General features: G+C 27.2%; 1 protein-coding gene across 7 annotated transcripts in view; it reads left to right on the plus strand.

Annotated features, from left to right (window-relative positions):
- The window catches only part of LOC107443615 (zinc finger MYND domain-containing protein 11), a 30,783-nt gene extending 21,208 nt beyond the window's left edge, over positions 1 to 9,575 (plus strand). For 4 of the 7 annotated variants that reach the window (XR_015429677.1, XR_015429676.1, XR_015429680.1 and 1 more), the window contains 4 exons: positions 35 to 220; positions 2,802 to 2,920; positions 5,301 to 5,407; positions 9,437 to 9,575. Coding sequence is in view for 3 of the 7 variants with exons in the window: in XM_087153135.1 (XP_087009261.1) it covers positions 35 to 220; positions 2,802 to 2,924 (309 nt within the window). In the remaining 4 variants the exon portion in view is untranslated. Of the gene's footprint in view, positions 1 to 34; positions 221 to 2,801; positions 3,755 to 5,300; positions 5,408 to 9,436 lie in introns of those variants that run through there. The other 3 variants (XM_087153135.1, XM_087153134.1, XM_087153136.1) reach the window with 1 other exon arrangement.
- The last annotated feature ends 7,546 nt before the right edge of the window (positions 9,576 to 17,121 follow it).

The following is a 17,121-nucleotide window of genomic DNA, read 5'->3' on the forward strand; positions in this document are numbered from 1 at the left end:
GGTGAATAAATTGTTAATGGAATTTTTGTTGTAGATCCACCGAGAGATGGAAAGTGAAAAACAGAAAACATTATCTGTGACTTTGGAGAAATTCCAACAGGAACAGAAAGAAGCACAAATTAAAGTCATTGAGCAGTTAAAATTGACCCATGCTGAAGAAATGTGTAAAATGGTTGAGTGTCACAACAAAGAGTTATCTGAGGCTAAGAAGAAACAGTGGGTTAGTTAGATTATTCATTGCTTTTTATTGTATCAGTAGACAATTTGTTTTGGAGAATATTTTTTTTCAGGGCAGCAATGTACACATGATTGAATTATTTCAAAACTTTGATATGATTGTTTAGTTTAACAGTAACCTAATAAGCTCTACCTTTTTTAGAGATTGTATTAATAGGAATTATTATGTTATATATTTTGACATTAGAAAAATTTTGCATCTGTTATTTTTTCTTATTTATGCCAATTACTTTTTATCCGCCTTACAATTTTATCGGACATATCTTATTTTGTAAAATATTATAATTATGTTATTTCTGTAGATTTTTTAATTATAATTAAAAATCTGCATTTGTGCTATTCTTCAGTTCGGATAGTTTAAACCATTCTTGAAAAAATTCGGTGGATTGAATTCTGTATACTATTTAATACCTTTTTCAGATTTGATTTTTAAAATAATTTTTCAAAAAATTCACACATTTTTAGTTTTTTCTTATAAAATATAAGGAATATTTTCTGTTAAGGTTTCTGTTACTTATAAAATGTATGGAATATGTTCTGAAATAAAAAATTGCTTTTTAATGAAAACATTATTTTTCAAAATTATTGCGAAATGAACAAGTATTGATGTCATGTCACAATAAAATAACTGAACAAAAACATCTGTGTTAGTGTAAATAAACGTTACATTATATTGATATAGCATTATTTTCAAAAAAATTAAATTTATGGAGCTAGATCTAACAGGGTGCGTAGCGTTTTTAAAAAGTTTTTAAAGCTGCTTTTTGGGAGATTTCGTTTTTAAAAGCTTTTAAAGGTGCTTTTTTCAGCTGGCGTTTTTAAAAAGTGCTTTTTTTCACGAAATTTTTTTTCTTCCCTTCAGTGATATCTGGCGGATCCCCTGCATTTCACGAAAAATGGGGTGTTTGCTACGTAATCATTCACACGGACTTCATGTCGTACCCACGTTATGACTTGCGCATGCGTGCACACTCGAAACTGAAACCCGAGTGCTCCAATTCGGATAGAGTCAGATCCTTATTAAATGTTTTTCTTTTTAATTTATAATTTTATTCTTGTTTATTTTATTTTACTTCTAACAAATTTTTGATGTAGGGGGTAAGGGTACTTTTGTTCTGAGTTCAGAGTCAAGTTGAATTCACTCGGTGATGTGGGAAAGTACTGATTGTTTCGATTTACGTCTGTTTCTTTTTGAGTTTTTTTTTAATACTAAAACTGTTCATAAAAAGTTTTTGTTTTTCAATAATATCATTGATTCAATATGAATTTTTTGAATGCTTGAAAATTTTTGTAAAGTGCTTGAAAAGTTTTTAAAAAGTGCTTATTTTTGATTCAAAGATTTGGCTATGCACCCTGTCTAAACATTACTGATGAAGTGAAAAATATACATATGTATAGTTTCAAGAAGCTATTTGTGTCAAACGATATAAGAGATTAGCTTTTTTACTTTTACTATGTTCGCTGTAAAAAATAAGCTATAAATTTGAAGAAAAATAAATTTATATATAATTTTTTAGAAAATATAATCAAGTTATTGATATTATATATGAGCTATTCTGATAGTAAGGTACATTTTGGAGTCAGCTACAAGTTTTCGTAAATTCTTGTAAATAGAGCTTATACAGTGTTAATTCAATCAAAAATTAAGTTAATTCTTGAGATTTTTTTAGAGTGGCACCCATGCACTGTGTTGTCAAAAACTACATTATTTTTGTAGTTAACCACAACTACTACTTCATTACAAATGCTACTCTTAACTACTAATAACATAAAATACGAGAAATAACTACTTTTTTTTAAATGTAATGTTTGCAAACTACTTTCGGAATGACTACATTTCTAAATCTGGAAAAATTTTTTGCCCATATTCAATTAAGATTTATTTATGCATACCTGAGCCAATTTGTTATTCTAAACCATTTTTTACGCATATGTTCTTTTGACCTACAACTTCTTATGCCTTTCTAAACAGTAAAACTTTCAATTAAAGAAATTATCAAATGATAGTGATTTTCTAAAGTATAAGATGTGTAATGTGTAAGTATTCCTATAAGAAGAATATTGCATTGAAAATCACAATGAATATATATTCCTTTCCATTGATATAAGATCAACATGCTTCTATGAGTGTACATTCACATTTGAAGAAAGTGATAAATTAGCCATTATTCGTAATAGCTAGGTTAAGTATTACGATTAATAGGTCATACTCGTTAATGCTCGGCCGCAGGGGTATTCTCATTGTGCTCATTCACCAACATGAAGATTTGTACCAATCAGATTAGAAAAATTAAGAGTTGTGTTTAAACCTTGTTTCTTTACTAAATAAATGTTAAAAGTAGTTTGCTAGGAATCGCCATTAACAAATGTTATTTTGTATCACGCTACTTACTTTTTTGCTTTTTCAAAAAGGAGCACACGACGCTACAAGCTATTAAAAAAAAGTATTGGCGACAATAGTTTCGTTATTGCTGTTCACTGCCGATGCATCTGTGTTTTGCTTCCAACTATTACGTGACACTGTAATAAGTTTAAAGTATTTTTTTCTCCTCTTTTTTTTCCAGTGCTACAATTGTGAGGCTGAAGCTATCTATCATTGTTGTTGGAATACATCTTACTGCAGTGTTGAATGTCAACAGGTTCATTGGCATAAGGAGCACAAGCGCACATGCAGAAGAAAGCGGTAATAGCGTGTTTTCCAAAACTCTTGTGGAAAGCTCTTGTCTTATAAATATGCAAACTCATTTTTTTTTCACACATTCTCTCTTCTGCTATATCACTTAGATGATGAATTTCAAAACTCATTTGTGTATATATATATCATTTGGACTTAGGAATCATTGTTTTGTACTTGGAAAAAATCTTTATTGCTAAAACTGATTTTGTACAGTATTTTGCCATTAATTACTGTTAGCGTGTAAAAAAATTTAACAGTATAAGATAGAAAAATTTATTATAAAAAGTTATTTCTATATTTGTAATTTCAAAAAGGAAAACATATATATAATTGAAATTTGACTCAGTTTTAACTACTATCATTATTTAAATTGATGTTTCATGAAGAAAAAAAAATTGTATTCATTTTAGTGTGTTAAACTATTTTGTATATATTGTGTGCCATTTTAATTTTTGGTTATTAATAAAACAAATATGTTCCCGAAATTAACATTTAAGATTTTAAATTTTGAAACGAAGAAATCTAATCCATTATCATATTAATTTTGAATAAAAACTCTGTGGAGTACTACAAGATTTGCAACTCTATTTCTAAACTTGTTAAAAATATAATCTAGTTAAAATGAAATGCATTAGTTGCAACAGTTTGCAAGGAATAATATGTATAATTTTTAAGCAGCACAGAATTTGTTTTTAAAATTGTTAAAAAAAATATTTCTTATGATAAAATTGAATGATCATATATATTAATAAGTTTAGGATTGTAATTTTAAAATATTCAAATGTGTCAAACTCTTTCATTATTAAAATCTTAAATTGAAATTGTTATGTTGCAATAAAATAACTGGTTTGTTGCTATTTACTGATAAGTTTATGCTGAAAAGATTAATATTCAGAAATTTTTATTTATCAACTTTTAGTAATGTGAGAGTTATAACAGTAAAATTTATTATTTTATCAAATTTTTGGAAGAAAATAAAGTTAGTAGTAAAGAAATTAAAAGTTACAAATAATATTTAACTTCATGCAATAAATTATTATTTTAGGAACTTATATGTAAGTGAATTATTATGCTTTGTCATTCCAAAAAATAATCAAAAAAATTTCTTATCATACTAGTCAGGTATGATTTTTTACATGAAACACAAAACTTCGCAGCATTTAATATTACAGCAAAAATACATAGCTGTGTAATCTAATTTAGACTCAAAACATTACAAAAAAATTTTAAGCGTGTGAGTTGTTTAATGATTTATAAAACTAATTATGTCTTGTTCTAAAATGCAGTGAGATTAATTTTGAAATAAATACTGATGAGTTCTGCAAGTTTCCAGTCATATTTATTGAAGTTTTAATTGAAAAAAAAAAAACACATTAAAATGGTTGTGCCAATTTATAAACAAAGTTAATTTCCCCATTAAAATAGGTTGTCTGCTTAAAAAAGTTACCAAAAATTCTTTGCGGTGTTTCTTTTTGTTTTTAATGGTATTAACTTTTTTTACCTTATTACAAAATAAATATTAATTTTCATCTGCAAATACCAGCCACAAACAATTCTTTAAAATTTTTATTTTTATATAAAATATGTTTTCTATAGTTATGATGTTTTGTATGTATAATTTATTAAATGTATGTTCTTATCACCTTAACGCAAGTTCCCTCCCCCCCCACCCCTTCATAATAAATGGAAAATGTAAGGTGTCTATTTTATTTCAAGAAATTGAAAATTTTAGTAGTAAAACTTTAATCAACAATCTATAATATTATATTTGCTTCTGTTAAGAATTTTTTTTTTTTTTTTTTGTCTTACTAATACTTACTCGTTTTTGCAAGTTTGTTATTATAAGTTAATCTTTATTTTATGTGAAGGTTTCTAGAGATTGAATTTAATCAACAATGCAATATGAAAAATAAATCTTTAATTTCTTGTGGTTTACAATCAATTTAGGGCTTGGGCAGGTCTTTTTCTTTTATTTAAAAAAATATTTTTCTCTTACTAAAGCTACTCAGGTAATTATATTTGTTAAAGTTAACATGATAAATTGAATTTTATTGAAATGTTTTAAAATATTTATATTTTTCTTGACTGTCTTTAAAAATAGATATAAATTTTTTTTAGTTTCTTATCGAGTTAATGATTACGAATGAGGACTTTCTTAAAATGTTAAAATGTGTATTAATGGGTCGAATTAGTAAATATTAGATATAACCGCATTACTATTGCATGCATTTGTTTTATGTTAGATTTTTAAATTATTTTTTATGCTTTTTTAACATTTTTGTAAGAATGTGTTTATCATCCATATCTAGGATGAAATTTGTTTATTATTTTTAAATCCTTTTTAAAAGATTTGTGTATAAATAATGTGTTTATCGTCTATATCTAGGATGAAATTGGTTTAAAATTGTGCTCAAGAAATTATAATTAAAGATTGATAGATGCAAGCAATATTCATCAATTTATAGAACACTTGTTTTAATTAAGACTTATGAGGTAATGATGATAATAATAATTTCTTTTATTTTGCCAAAATTATTAAGTTATTATAATTGTTTATCATTGTTTATTTGTTAAACACATTGTTTCACACAGAGTGAATTCTTCATTAGTTTTAATTTTGTATTTGTTTTTTTAGCTTGAATAAAAAAAGCTAATTATTGCTTTAAATCTTTACATACAGTATTTATATCTTAAAAAATTATTACAGTAGTTAACTCCAGGTTTTTATTATAGTTTATTTTACAAATTAGTTCAAATTTTAAAGCAATTCTATTAATTCAGATTTGCTTAACTTATAGTATTTGCTTAATTTGTATCTATACGCATGTAGTTAATTTGGCATACTGAGTTTGAATTCAACTATCAATAACATAGCTTTTTTTTATTATTGTAAATGCTAATTTAACTAGAAGCACATTTTTAAATTTCATTGCTCCTTAAATGGTGGTTTGTATTAAATATTTAGTGATTTTCTTAATACTATTTAAATTAATTAAGCTTTCAAAAAATAATTTTTATTATTACTCATTTTGGTAATAAATTCAAAGTTTCTATAGTTTAATTTAAAATTTAGTTAAGCCTAATCTAATTTTAAATTTAAATGAAATATTAAAAGTATTCATAGTGATATTGAATGATTTCATCTTTATCAAAACTTGAAATTAAAATAATGAAATAATCAGATTTTTTTAAATTTATTTATTCTTATTTAGCTTATGAACTATGAAGAATTCACAGCATGTGTGATTTAAATCTGCAATAATCTCCAATTTTTTATTAGCACTAATTATAGTTTTTTTAATATTTATAAAGTAATTATGATTTGTGTTCTGATTCGAATTTTTACTGTAGTTATGTTTACTTAATTTTTTTTACTTCTAATATCATTGACTCTTTTTGAAGACTAAGTGATTTTCAGAAATTGTTGAATGCTTGTGCCAGTTTCATCAAAATCACTTTTTTTTTTTTTTTAAAGAAATCAAAATATTTAAGAAATACTTGAATGTTAATGTAAAGATTATTATCATCAAAATCAGTTTTTTGATATTCAATTTTGTTTTTGCCACTTTCTAATGTTGATTTTAAGTTTCTCCTGGAAATCTTGAAACTCAGCAAATGCATTATCAGCCAAATGTAAATCATTCAGTTTTTTTTTGTTTTGCAAAAACTTTAGTAGTCTTTGCAAATCCGTCTGTCATTTATACCTCATGTTCACACCTTTATATTTTTCTATGCCTATTCATTCTGTAGACAATATTCTTTTTTTTCCTTCTTGTTAAGAGTTCTGAATTGAATTCTGAACAGTTAATAATTGACCCTAATACTTTATAAATGTGGAAGAAAATTAAAAATTTTGATAATTGTATTGAAAATTAAAATGATTAATAATTCTTAAATTTTGTTGTTTGTATACCAAATAGAAGTTTTTTTTAATACTTATTTTAAAAGCTTTATAATCATTTATAGCATTTATGAGACCTTTATTATGTATTAAAAAATACGTTTGACTTAATCATGTACTTAGAATTCAAATTAGCAGAAAATTTCTTAGAAGTATTTTCTTTTTTACTTACTATTGTAAAAGATGACTAAAATGTTTGCGTTAACATTTTTTTAAATTTTATTTTTTACTTGTCTTTGTTAATTTAATCATATTGGCTACATATTTCTATTCTTAAAAGGTTATATTTTTTAGCTGATTATAAATGATTATTCACAATTGTTAAAAAAAAATGTTTTAAATTTGCTTGCAAACTTCTTTTAGGACTTAAGCATAAAATTAAACGTGTTGTTTTTTCAGTGAAAATAAAAGTAATGAATATTTCAGACATTTAATATATTACATCACAGTTAGTGTATCAGACAGGTATTAAGTCCACCATAGATGCTCAATTAAAATATTTGTTACCGCTGAAAATTTTTAACCAATAATAAAATTTATTACTTAATACATATGTTTCTTAAACTTAGTCTTGTATTAAGTTTATATTTTTATATATATTTTTGTTATTTCAAAGCAATTTTTATCTTTTTTTAAATCTGTATAATTTTATTTAAAATTTCATCTGTATCTAAACAAGTTCAATCAAAAGCTCCGATTTAAAAAAAAAATTAAACTGGCTGGAGTTGTAAATAAATTTACTATGCAGTAGTAATCACTATAATACATTTTTGCATGAAATAAAATTTATTGTAGTTAAATATTAATTTGTTGTTTAACTGGTTATTTATTCATGTGAATGATAAATTCTTGTTTTACTAACCCAGGAAACTTTTAGCTGTTTAATTTTTAAATCAAATATAGTTTTTATTTTATTTTTCCCCAGTTGAAGTTGATTTAAATACAATTTACATAGCCGCCAACTATACTGAATGTTGTCACTTTGATCAAAAATTCTCCTGATTTAGCAATTTTCCTGAAATTTGAGAAGTTTCTGAAAAAAATAAAATCACAATCAAAATAATTTTTTTCTACTTTATTGCTTACTTGAATATTGGGTATTACTGTTAAATACTAAAGCAAGCTGTGTTTATAGTAATAATTTTAAAAATATATATTTCTTTTTTCCAATGTTTTTAAATTGTTTTTTTTTTTTTTTTTTTAAATTCATAATTCAACAATTATCTATCACAAACTAAATTAAATATCTATTACAAAGACTAGTTTCTATACAAAATTACAAGTTTAAAATTATTAAAAAAAAGTTTGTATATATATATATATAAAATTCAATTTCATATAACATGATTCATAGGTGGAAAATATTGCAGTTGATTTAATTTTAGTTTTCAGCTAAATATATTTTTTAAATTTTGTTGACATTTAAAATTTCTGGCGTATAAAATATTTATTACATTATCCAATCGTAAATTAGCTATTTATATTTAATGAAATCAACAGATTTTTTTATTATTTTTAAGTTCGCTGCTAAGATTTTACAACTGTAAAAAGTTTTTGCTTTTATTCAGGAATATTCAGAATAGTTTTATATAATAATTATGGTTTTTAATATAAATTAATGTAGATGTTATTATCTCCTCATTTGTCAGAATAATTTCAGTCTGTTAGCATAATTTCTTTTTTATATGAAAATTAAAATTTTTACAAATTTAATTGCTTTTATTAAGGTAAATAGTTAATTTAATCATTAGTAACTGGGCTGACAGTTTTAAGCACCACTATTGTAGTTACCATGAGTGGCTTACTGTATCTATGAAATTTCTCCCAATTTTAGAGTGCCTTTTTTAAAATAAGTGATAAAATTGGTTGAACTAAATAAAAAAAGAAAAATTGCTCTACAAATATTAATTCATTTAATACATGTATTGTTAAGAAATTGTACAATAGAAAGTATAAAAAATATATTTCAGAACATCCTAAAGTTGTTTTGAATTTTAAGTAATCCATTTCTTACAAAGTGATTTCAACATTAATTGTATTAAACTGTGCTTGTAAAAATGAAATAATACTTTTCTTAGAATAAAAACTGAATAAGTGTTTATGAAAATTCCTATATTATTCAGTTCCTTCTAAATAAGATTTGCTATTAGCAATATCCTTGTGCTAAAAGTGTTGCTTTTTCTAAAATTATTTATGTTTAGTAATATTGTTATGTGCCCCACCTGGTAGCAGAATTCACAAAAACAGTTTGCAGCACTATTTTCATAAATTAAAATTTGTCTTTTCTCACTCAGACAGAGATTTAAGCTTATTTTAACATGGGGAAAGCAAGAAATGTTATTTTAATTAACATATTTCATGCATTTTAAATGACTGGAATAATTGAAAATTTAAAATAATGGGGCAAATCCCTATACCTGCACTTCCCTATTTTTTAGATCTAAATGATCGATCATCATTTGGCGAAACCCCAATTTGGTAAATAAAATTAGTATTCTGTAAATATGTATATTTAAAAATAAATAAATAAAACTACAAATTGTCTTGATTATATTTAATGTGAAGAATGAAATTTATTTAGTCAATAATAGACTTAAAATCATGGAATTTATATCCAACAGTTGAATTTGTAGGTATGGAATGGCATCTGTCTAGTTCTGAAATTGTTTTTGGAGCTGAAAAAGGATTAAGAATTCATCAGCTGAAAATGAATTAAGTATGCTGAATTATAGGTTTAAAAAAAAGAACTTTTGAAAGTTGTAATTGATTATCAAAGAAACATAATTTTTTATTCTAGGATTTTATAATTTTGTATTGAATTGAAAAGTTCAATGAGAAATAAAAATGCAATTTTGTATAAATGCTTATTTTCATAATTTTTTCAATATATTGTTATTGGAAAAAAAATTTGCTACTCCTTAACATTATTTTCATAAAAATAACCAAAATACTAAATAGATGATGGTTTAATGTATGGACATAAAAATAATAACAAGATTCGAAAATCATTACTGGTATAAGAAATTTAAACTCTGTGAACACTGAGTATTCCAGGGTGACCCTGGTTCCCGCGAAACATCATTTGGGAACCTCAGCCCTATACAGTCTTATAACTGTTATAAATATTAATAAGCAACTGAAGTTTTCAAAAATTGTGAATTTATTAATTTTCTTCTTGTCATTCTTTAATTTCAGTTGAATAAAGAACATAATTTAGAGGTTTTGAGAGTCGTTACCTTCTTTTGTTAATTTATCAGCCAATTGGCCAAATTTTGTTTGAAATCTGAAATAATGTGAGTAAGTTTAGGAATTAAAAATGATTTTTCTGTTTCTCTTAGTAATATTTAAGGCTTGTTCTGTTTACAGATATTTTTTTTTCATATGCTGCCAAGCTGGAGAATTTCTACTACTAGGTGAATCCATAAAAATTTTATGTACCTTAATTGTTGTATTTTCTGGTGTAGCAGTACATTTTGAGTTAGTAAGTTCAAAGAAAGTTTATATGTTGACCTACAAGTATTTTATTTGCACTTGAAGGTAAAAATTGAATGTATCTTGATTGCTGTATTTTCTAGTATATAAGTCTACTTTCTGAGCCCATAATTAAAGTTGGGTTGACTTTTTCCAGAGTGATTTCCCTTTTTCAAATTTTGAGGAGTGAAATTGATGAAAAATTAAAATAGATGAATGAAATTCAAGGTTAAGGGTGTGTTTGTAAATTGCTGCCATTTTATAGCACATGTTACAATATTAATTAACAGATAAATTATCTAATACTCTAGAATTATTCCTTAAGTATTTAACCAAAAAATATTTTAGATTTTTTTTCACTATTTATCGTTTAATTGACTAAGGTTTCTAAAAATATTATCAGTAAAATACTTAAAATTTTCAGTTCTTATGCATTTTGTTTTGACCATTTAACAATATGTTCGAAATTCATGTCACATTTAACAAAAATTTTACAAGGAATATACATGGGGTGCCCTACAAGGAATATTACAGGCACAGACGTGCCAACTCTCCCGCATTTTGCGGGAGTCTCCCGAATTTTGAGTTATTCTCCCGCCCTCCGGAATTGATTTGAAAAACTCCCGAATTTTACTGCGATCGACGGCCAAACTCAAAATTACCTAATTTTTCCGCGAGTGCGAAGGTAAGTTTTTCTTTCAGCTTGAATTCCATCCCCTCTTATCACACTACCATCTGCCTGAAGCGTAGCTGAACATGCTTTATTTTCCCCCCTCTTCAACGTTACCTCTAAAAACACTCCTATTTCACCCGCCCCCTTACACTGGGGGCGGGTGAAATCTTCCTCTTCTTTCGTGTGGAGTTGAATGCAATGACGTCACATGTCGTTATCGAGTGACGTCCGTTCAGGAGTGGGGAAACTCGTACTCTCGATAGTTGGAATTGATATTGTATCTTGCTGTTTTTATAGTTTTTAATGCGTATTTTTCCACGGTTGGCAACAAGCTCGTAAACTAGCAACGTGATATCAATTATTCGTTTAGTCTTCGTATATTTAAAAAAAAAAAAAATTCAAGGATGTCTTAAGTCGAAACGGAAGTATGGATCAATTTCAACAAATCATGTACCAATGACTTTAGCAAGACTTAATTGCGGAGAGCTAAGTCTGCAACTCTTTTTTTCATGCAAACAGTAGAGAACCATTTATCTGGTATCCAGATAATCCGGAAAAAAAATTTGCTCGGTTCTCCCGCCATTTTGAACTAAAACGATATGAAAAAAAAAAAGCGGAAACTGGACTAATCCTTGAAGTTGAGTAGAGGAAAATGTGAGGAAGGGAAGAATTTTTTTCCCCGTTTACCCAGAGAAACGTTATTTCTTCCGCGACCTTGAAGATTTTAGATCTTTATTCTCTTTTAGGTCGTTAAACTCAAAGGAGTGGCATGATGATTTCGTTTGCTAGTTTGATTTACGAGGGGGTGGGGAAAATGCATTGCACATGCATATCAGTGAACAGAAGATGAAAGAGAAAAATATATTTATCTATTTGACATCGATTAATAAAAATAAAATGTTTTTCTTTTGAATAAATTCTGATTCTTTGGAAGTGCGGTATCATTCGCAAGTTTTTCTTGATGTGGAATCACACCTGCTTTAATTAAAAATCGCGTTTTTATAAAAAAAAAAAAAAAAGGAGAATTGTTTATTAATTTAAGCATACAATTATTTTATGAAGCAGATTGCAGTTTCGTTTTTCTGATTCCACTACGTTTTTTTTTTCTTTTTCATGATAAATTTTGCACTCAATAAAATTATTTGTATTACCAAATTTTTTCATTAGTTTTTTTTTTTTTTTTTTAAAGTCCGTTGATCTTGCCTTGTTCTAGGTTTTAATATTTATGCTAATGCCGTTTTTTAACTATCGTTTCGGTTCGATAATTTTCAAGTGTTGTTTTTATTTAGATTAATAGGTTTTCCTTTTATTTTCGCCCCCCCCCCATGAAATATATTGCGTTATTTAATCATTGGTTTTGTTTATTAGTTGATTTAGGAATCGTAATTATTTTTTAAACTTGTTTTTCTTGTCTAAACTTGCAAATTTTTTTATTCTTTTAAATTTTATTTTTCTACAATTTTTTTCCTTTTTAGATTTAGGAGTGCTTTTCTTTTTTCTCTTACTTTAAAATGTGTTTACATTTTTTCCTTGTAATTTGGGTTTGATAAAACATCGATTAACGACACTTTTTTGTCGATCCAGGAAACCGGGAAATTAAGACATCCTGGATAGCGATGGTCCCGAGCATCCCGGATAATTGGTTCTTTATTGTACAGACATTAGTATTGAATTGGTTTTTTAAAATAAAATACTTATTCAATTTGTTTATTTTTTAAAAGTTTTTGTGTATTTTTATTACAGTGTCGGGTTTTTGAATAATGTTTTATTAAGGAAATGGTATTTATTTAAAGAGTATCTACCTAATATAGTTTTGTGTTGCTAAATCTGTGTTTAATTATTTTATTTCCATTTAATATTTTTAAACAATTATTGCTCTATTAGTGTGTAAAATTTCTTGCATTCTTATATTTAATAAATTTTTTACTTAAAATTCCTTAGAAGTGCCAAATGTTGCATACCATGCACCTTTTTTTACCCCTCCTGAAATCTCCTGAATTCTTGTTAGGGAAACTCCTGAATGTTAATTTTGCTAGGTTGGCACGTCTGCAGGCAGAATACATTGGCAAACTTTGTACACTTCTTACAAACCTGCCAACTCTCTCAGGCTTTTGTACAGGGGCTCATCTGAGAACCTCTGGCTAGCAGAGTATTTTCTAAAGTTTTTTTTTTTCTGTCATTGGAGAATTAATATTTTAAAATGTCTGATAAATAAAAAAAGTAAAAAACTACTTTTCTTTTTTAAGAAAAGCCATATGTGGATATTTTCTCTTTTAAGAGTGATATCGTAATTCAATTTAAACTAGCTAATTTGCCTAATATTTCAATCTCTTTCTTGAGCAACAAGAATTTTTTTTGTTGATAGTTTTCCAGCATTTATTAAGTTTTAGGAAGATAAGAGTCCGGAAACTGAGTTATGCATTTTAAAGTGCAAATACATTTTAGAACCAAAGTTTTTTTTATGCAGTTGACACACACGATCAGTGCAAAATGGCATATAACATTTTAAAAGAATGCTCAGCGGTCACTAATTTATTATTTTGTAATTTTTAGGTATGAAGTCATTTATATAAATTAAATTTTAAAAATGTATGAATTCATTTTTTTAAAAAAAATATTTTTTGGTTTGCATATTAAACTTATGCCAGGATCACAAAGAGTCTTAGGCTCTTTGCAGATATACAGTTCATTTGCTACTTGGAAGATTTCCCTCCTAAAAGTTTATTAAATGAAACTTATCTTAATTAATGAATCAATCTTATAACGAATACAAATCTTAGGAAATTACACAATTATAACTCAATCTAAACTTTAATGCTGTTAAAATAACACTTTTTAAAACATGCCCTAAGTCTCTGCACTACTGATTTGAGAAATCTAAGACTTCATCTACTTCAATGGTAGTAACGTAATTAAAGTGTGAATTTAATGGTTGACTTATATGCAGAAAATACAGAGTATAGAGTAGTATTTTTTTTTTTTAATTGTTAAAATTTTATTGCGTTAATGAAAATTTTCATTCAACATTTTTATAAGTTAATCTTTTGAACTGGGTTAATCTTTGAACCTGAGTTTTATATGTCGTTTTATTTTTGAAAATGAATCAAAATTTGCTTTTGTTTTATTGTAAGCTTTTCCTATGTCACGCGCATTTTAAAATCATGTTTCTTAAAATGTATATTAGTGCATTTCATTCATCGAATCAAAAGGCGACGGTGGCATAGTAACTTGTACAGAAATGGCTGTTTTAGAAATTGCATAATGTTGTATCTAGTATTATTTTATAGTGTTTATTTTTGTTCTAAAATGTTTTAGAAGAAAATTGTTATCTTCATATTTCATGTTATTCGGATACTGTAAATATTCGTGTGTCATAACATTTTGCCATAAGAACATTTTAGATTCCTTCCTCCAGCAGCTGCTGAACTAGAGAAATATTGTAAGATATCATCTATACATTAGTCCATTCGTTTGGGCAATAAATGTAAACTTACAAATTTATTAAAAAAAAACTTCATATTCATTGTTTTTGATGTAATATATTTATTGTTTTTATTTGAAATAAAAAGCACTGGTCATTCTGTTTCATTTCTCTGTCTGTTATATAATTAATACAATGAAACCTGTCAAGCAGGATCAGCAATATTTTTGACTTTAAAAAAAAAGGATTTAAATAGGATTTTTTTGAAAATTTAAATTAGATTTCTTTTATTTATTAGCCAAATCATCTGATAAAATATATTAACAGTACTTATTATTTAGAAATAATTATATGGATTCCAGTAATATATAACAATAATATAGATTGAATTTATTCTTCATATAACGAAGAGATAAATATTTTTGGATGTTTGTCTTTTAGTTTTTATCACTTTTTAGAATTTTTTAATTGTTTATCTTTTTGATTTCCGTCATTTCTATAGTAATTGCAGTTGGAATTTGTGTGCAACCTATTCGCTTACCCATATGCTTGTTTTTGTAAACACTCATTATTTATTCTAGCGAAATGGCACCATAATGTTTGGCGCAGCATGTCCTAACTTGGACCTTGTGACACTAAACCCTACATTCAATCAATCAATCTAGCCAAATGGCTCCTATTAAATACTCCTTCATAATTATCCTTCCTATAACACTCCATATATTATTTTATTTTTAATTAAAAACCTTAGTTATATACTTTTGAATTTAATAACATACTAACATTTTGCAAAATTTATTTAAATAACCTGCTAAAATGAAACTAGAGTCCATTATAAATAAATAAAAAAATTCTCTTTTATTCCCTACAAGCGTGTGAAAATAATAGTTAAATGTCACTTTGGGTGGAACCACTTAATCGTTCACTTTAACCAAGTGTTCACTATATCCCGTGTTCGTTATAGCGGGATTATAAATTAAAAGTAATATTAAGAAATAACTTAACGATTGACAGCTGGTTCAGAAATCAGCATTTGACATCAAAGATATGTTCATTTTATTCTGATCTTTAGCTTTTCAGTCTTCATTCAAAAGCAAGTTCTAATCTCTATATTATTGTGAGTAGTAAAAAAATGACGTAAGCAATATTTATGTTACGAGTCAAGCTTTTTCTTTCTTTTCTTTTCTCAAAAAATTTAAAAGCGAAAAAAATTGTTCAGAAGCGGTTGTAACTTGTATTGTCACTATGCGCAGAGCAACAGGTAAAAATTTTGCACACTTGTTGAAAGCTGTTGGAATTTTGATTGACGATAAATTCCATTTGATGATAATGCTTTTTACGAAGGTTAGGAAACGAATGAAATTTATATTCTCAACAGGCATAGAACTCCAGTTGAAATTTGACAAACTTAGATAGGAAAATATTCGAAATTTCTATAAATGTTAATGTTGTGAAGTTAAAATTACAATTGTAGAGAATAATTTTAAAGTGGTCATAGTTTTGACTGTCGATAAATTGTTAAAATGACGATGAACTCTGTTTTTAATTATTAGAAAATAATTGAAATGTCATTCAACATAGTCACAATTAAAATTGTTGAGTTTAGCAAATTTTAAAATGATCATAAGTTTTGTATGAAAATAAATTCCTATCGACGATAAATTTTGCATGCAACCGACATAAACGATTGGAAAACGTCATCCAGATCAGAACTCCATTTCTATTTTTAAGGACTAGCTAGTTTTAAAATTATCGGAATATCAAATGATAATAAACTTAATTTTGCGATAAATGCTGCTGGCATTCATCATAAAATGAATTAGACTTGCATTGCCTTCGAGCATGGAGAATTCTAGCTAGTCTAAGGATTCGAAATGTCGAGAGCAAGTTTTCATTGTACGAAACACAAAAGTAAATAAAAACGTAGGAAAAATCCACTGTCTCATTTAAGAACTAGTTGCCTTAATGCGACATGTTCTCGACCTGGAGGTTCCCTGGCCCAAGGTTTTAATAGACAGGAAAAAACTATTCTTGTCCGCTTTCGAAGTGGTCACCTTAAATCAATGAAATTTTCGGAAGGATCCAAGAACTTTGAAAATTTGTACCTACTGTTCTCCAGACCAGGCTTCGCCTCACAGCAGAGTCTCGTGCCTGGGGCTCACCAAACAGGATTTAGCAGATGATCCATTGACGGTGTTGCATTTTTTGAGGGTGTATAACATCATGGCCCCGGTCTAGCACTGCTGGCCAATGGGGGCGTGCAACAACAACATGCGACAGTGCTTAGGTTACAGGTCTCGCAGTGGACTGAAAGTAAAGACCCGGTTCCTAGTACAACACAGAAGTCAAGCATCACTGGCTGTGGTCACTAAACGGGTGGGTGACTACTTTCACCAGCTTGTGTAGGGACCGAGGGTGCGCGGTATCGGTCCTCGTGAAACTGTTCTATCTTAAAGTGCTCGACTTCGCTTGCAGGTCGTCGGATTACCAAAGTGGGGGAGCCATCCCCTCTGCAGAGGATCAAAATTGTAATCGCATGTCTTCGGATCATCCTCAGAGATGTTTCCCAGACCATCGCCAATAGCCCGTTGTGCAGTTCTAGTGCAATGTAAATAAAATACCTACCTGCCTTTCTTACGTTACAGATAATAATAGATAGAGACATAAAAGCAATAAATGAAAATAAAATGTAAACGTTGAATGTAAATAAAAACGTTTTATAAATGCACTGTCCCATTTAG

The sequence above is a fragment of the Parasteatoda tepidariorum genome, chromosome 10, assembly GCF_982258835.1.
Source record: "Parasteatoda tepidariorum strain Cologne lab strain chromosome 10, Ptep-v5.0, whole genome shotgun sequence".
Classification (NCBI taxonomy): domain Eukaryota; kingdom Metazoa; phylum Arthropoda; class Arachnida; order Araneae; family Theridiidae; genus Parasteatoda; species Parasteatoda tepidariorum.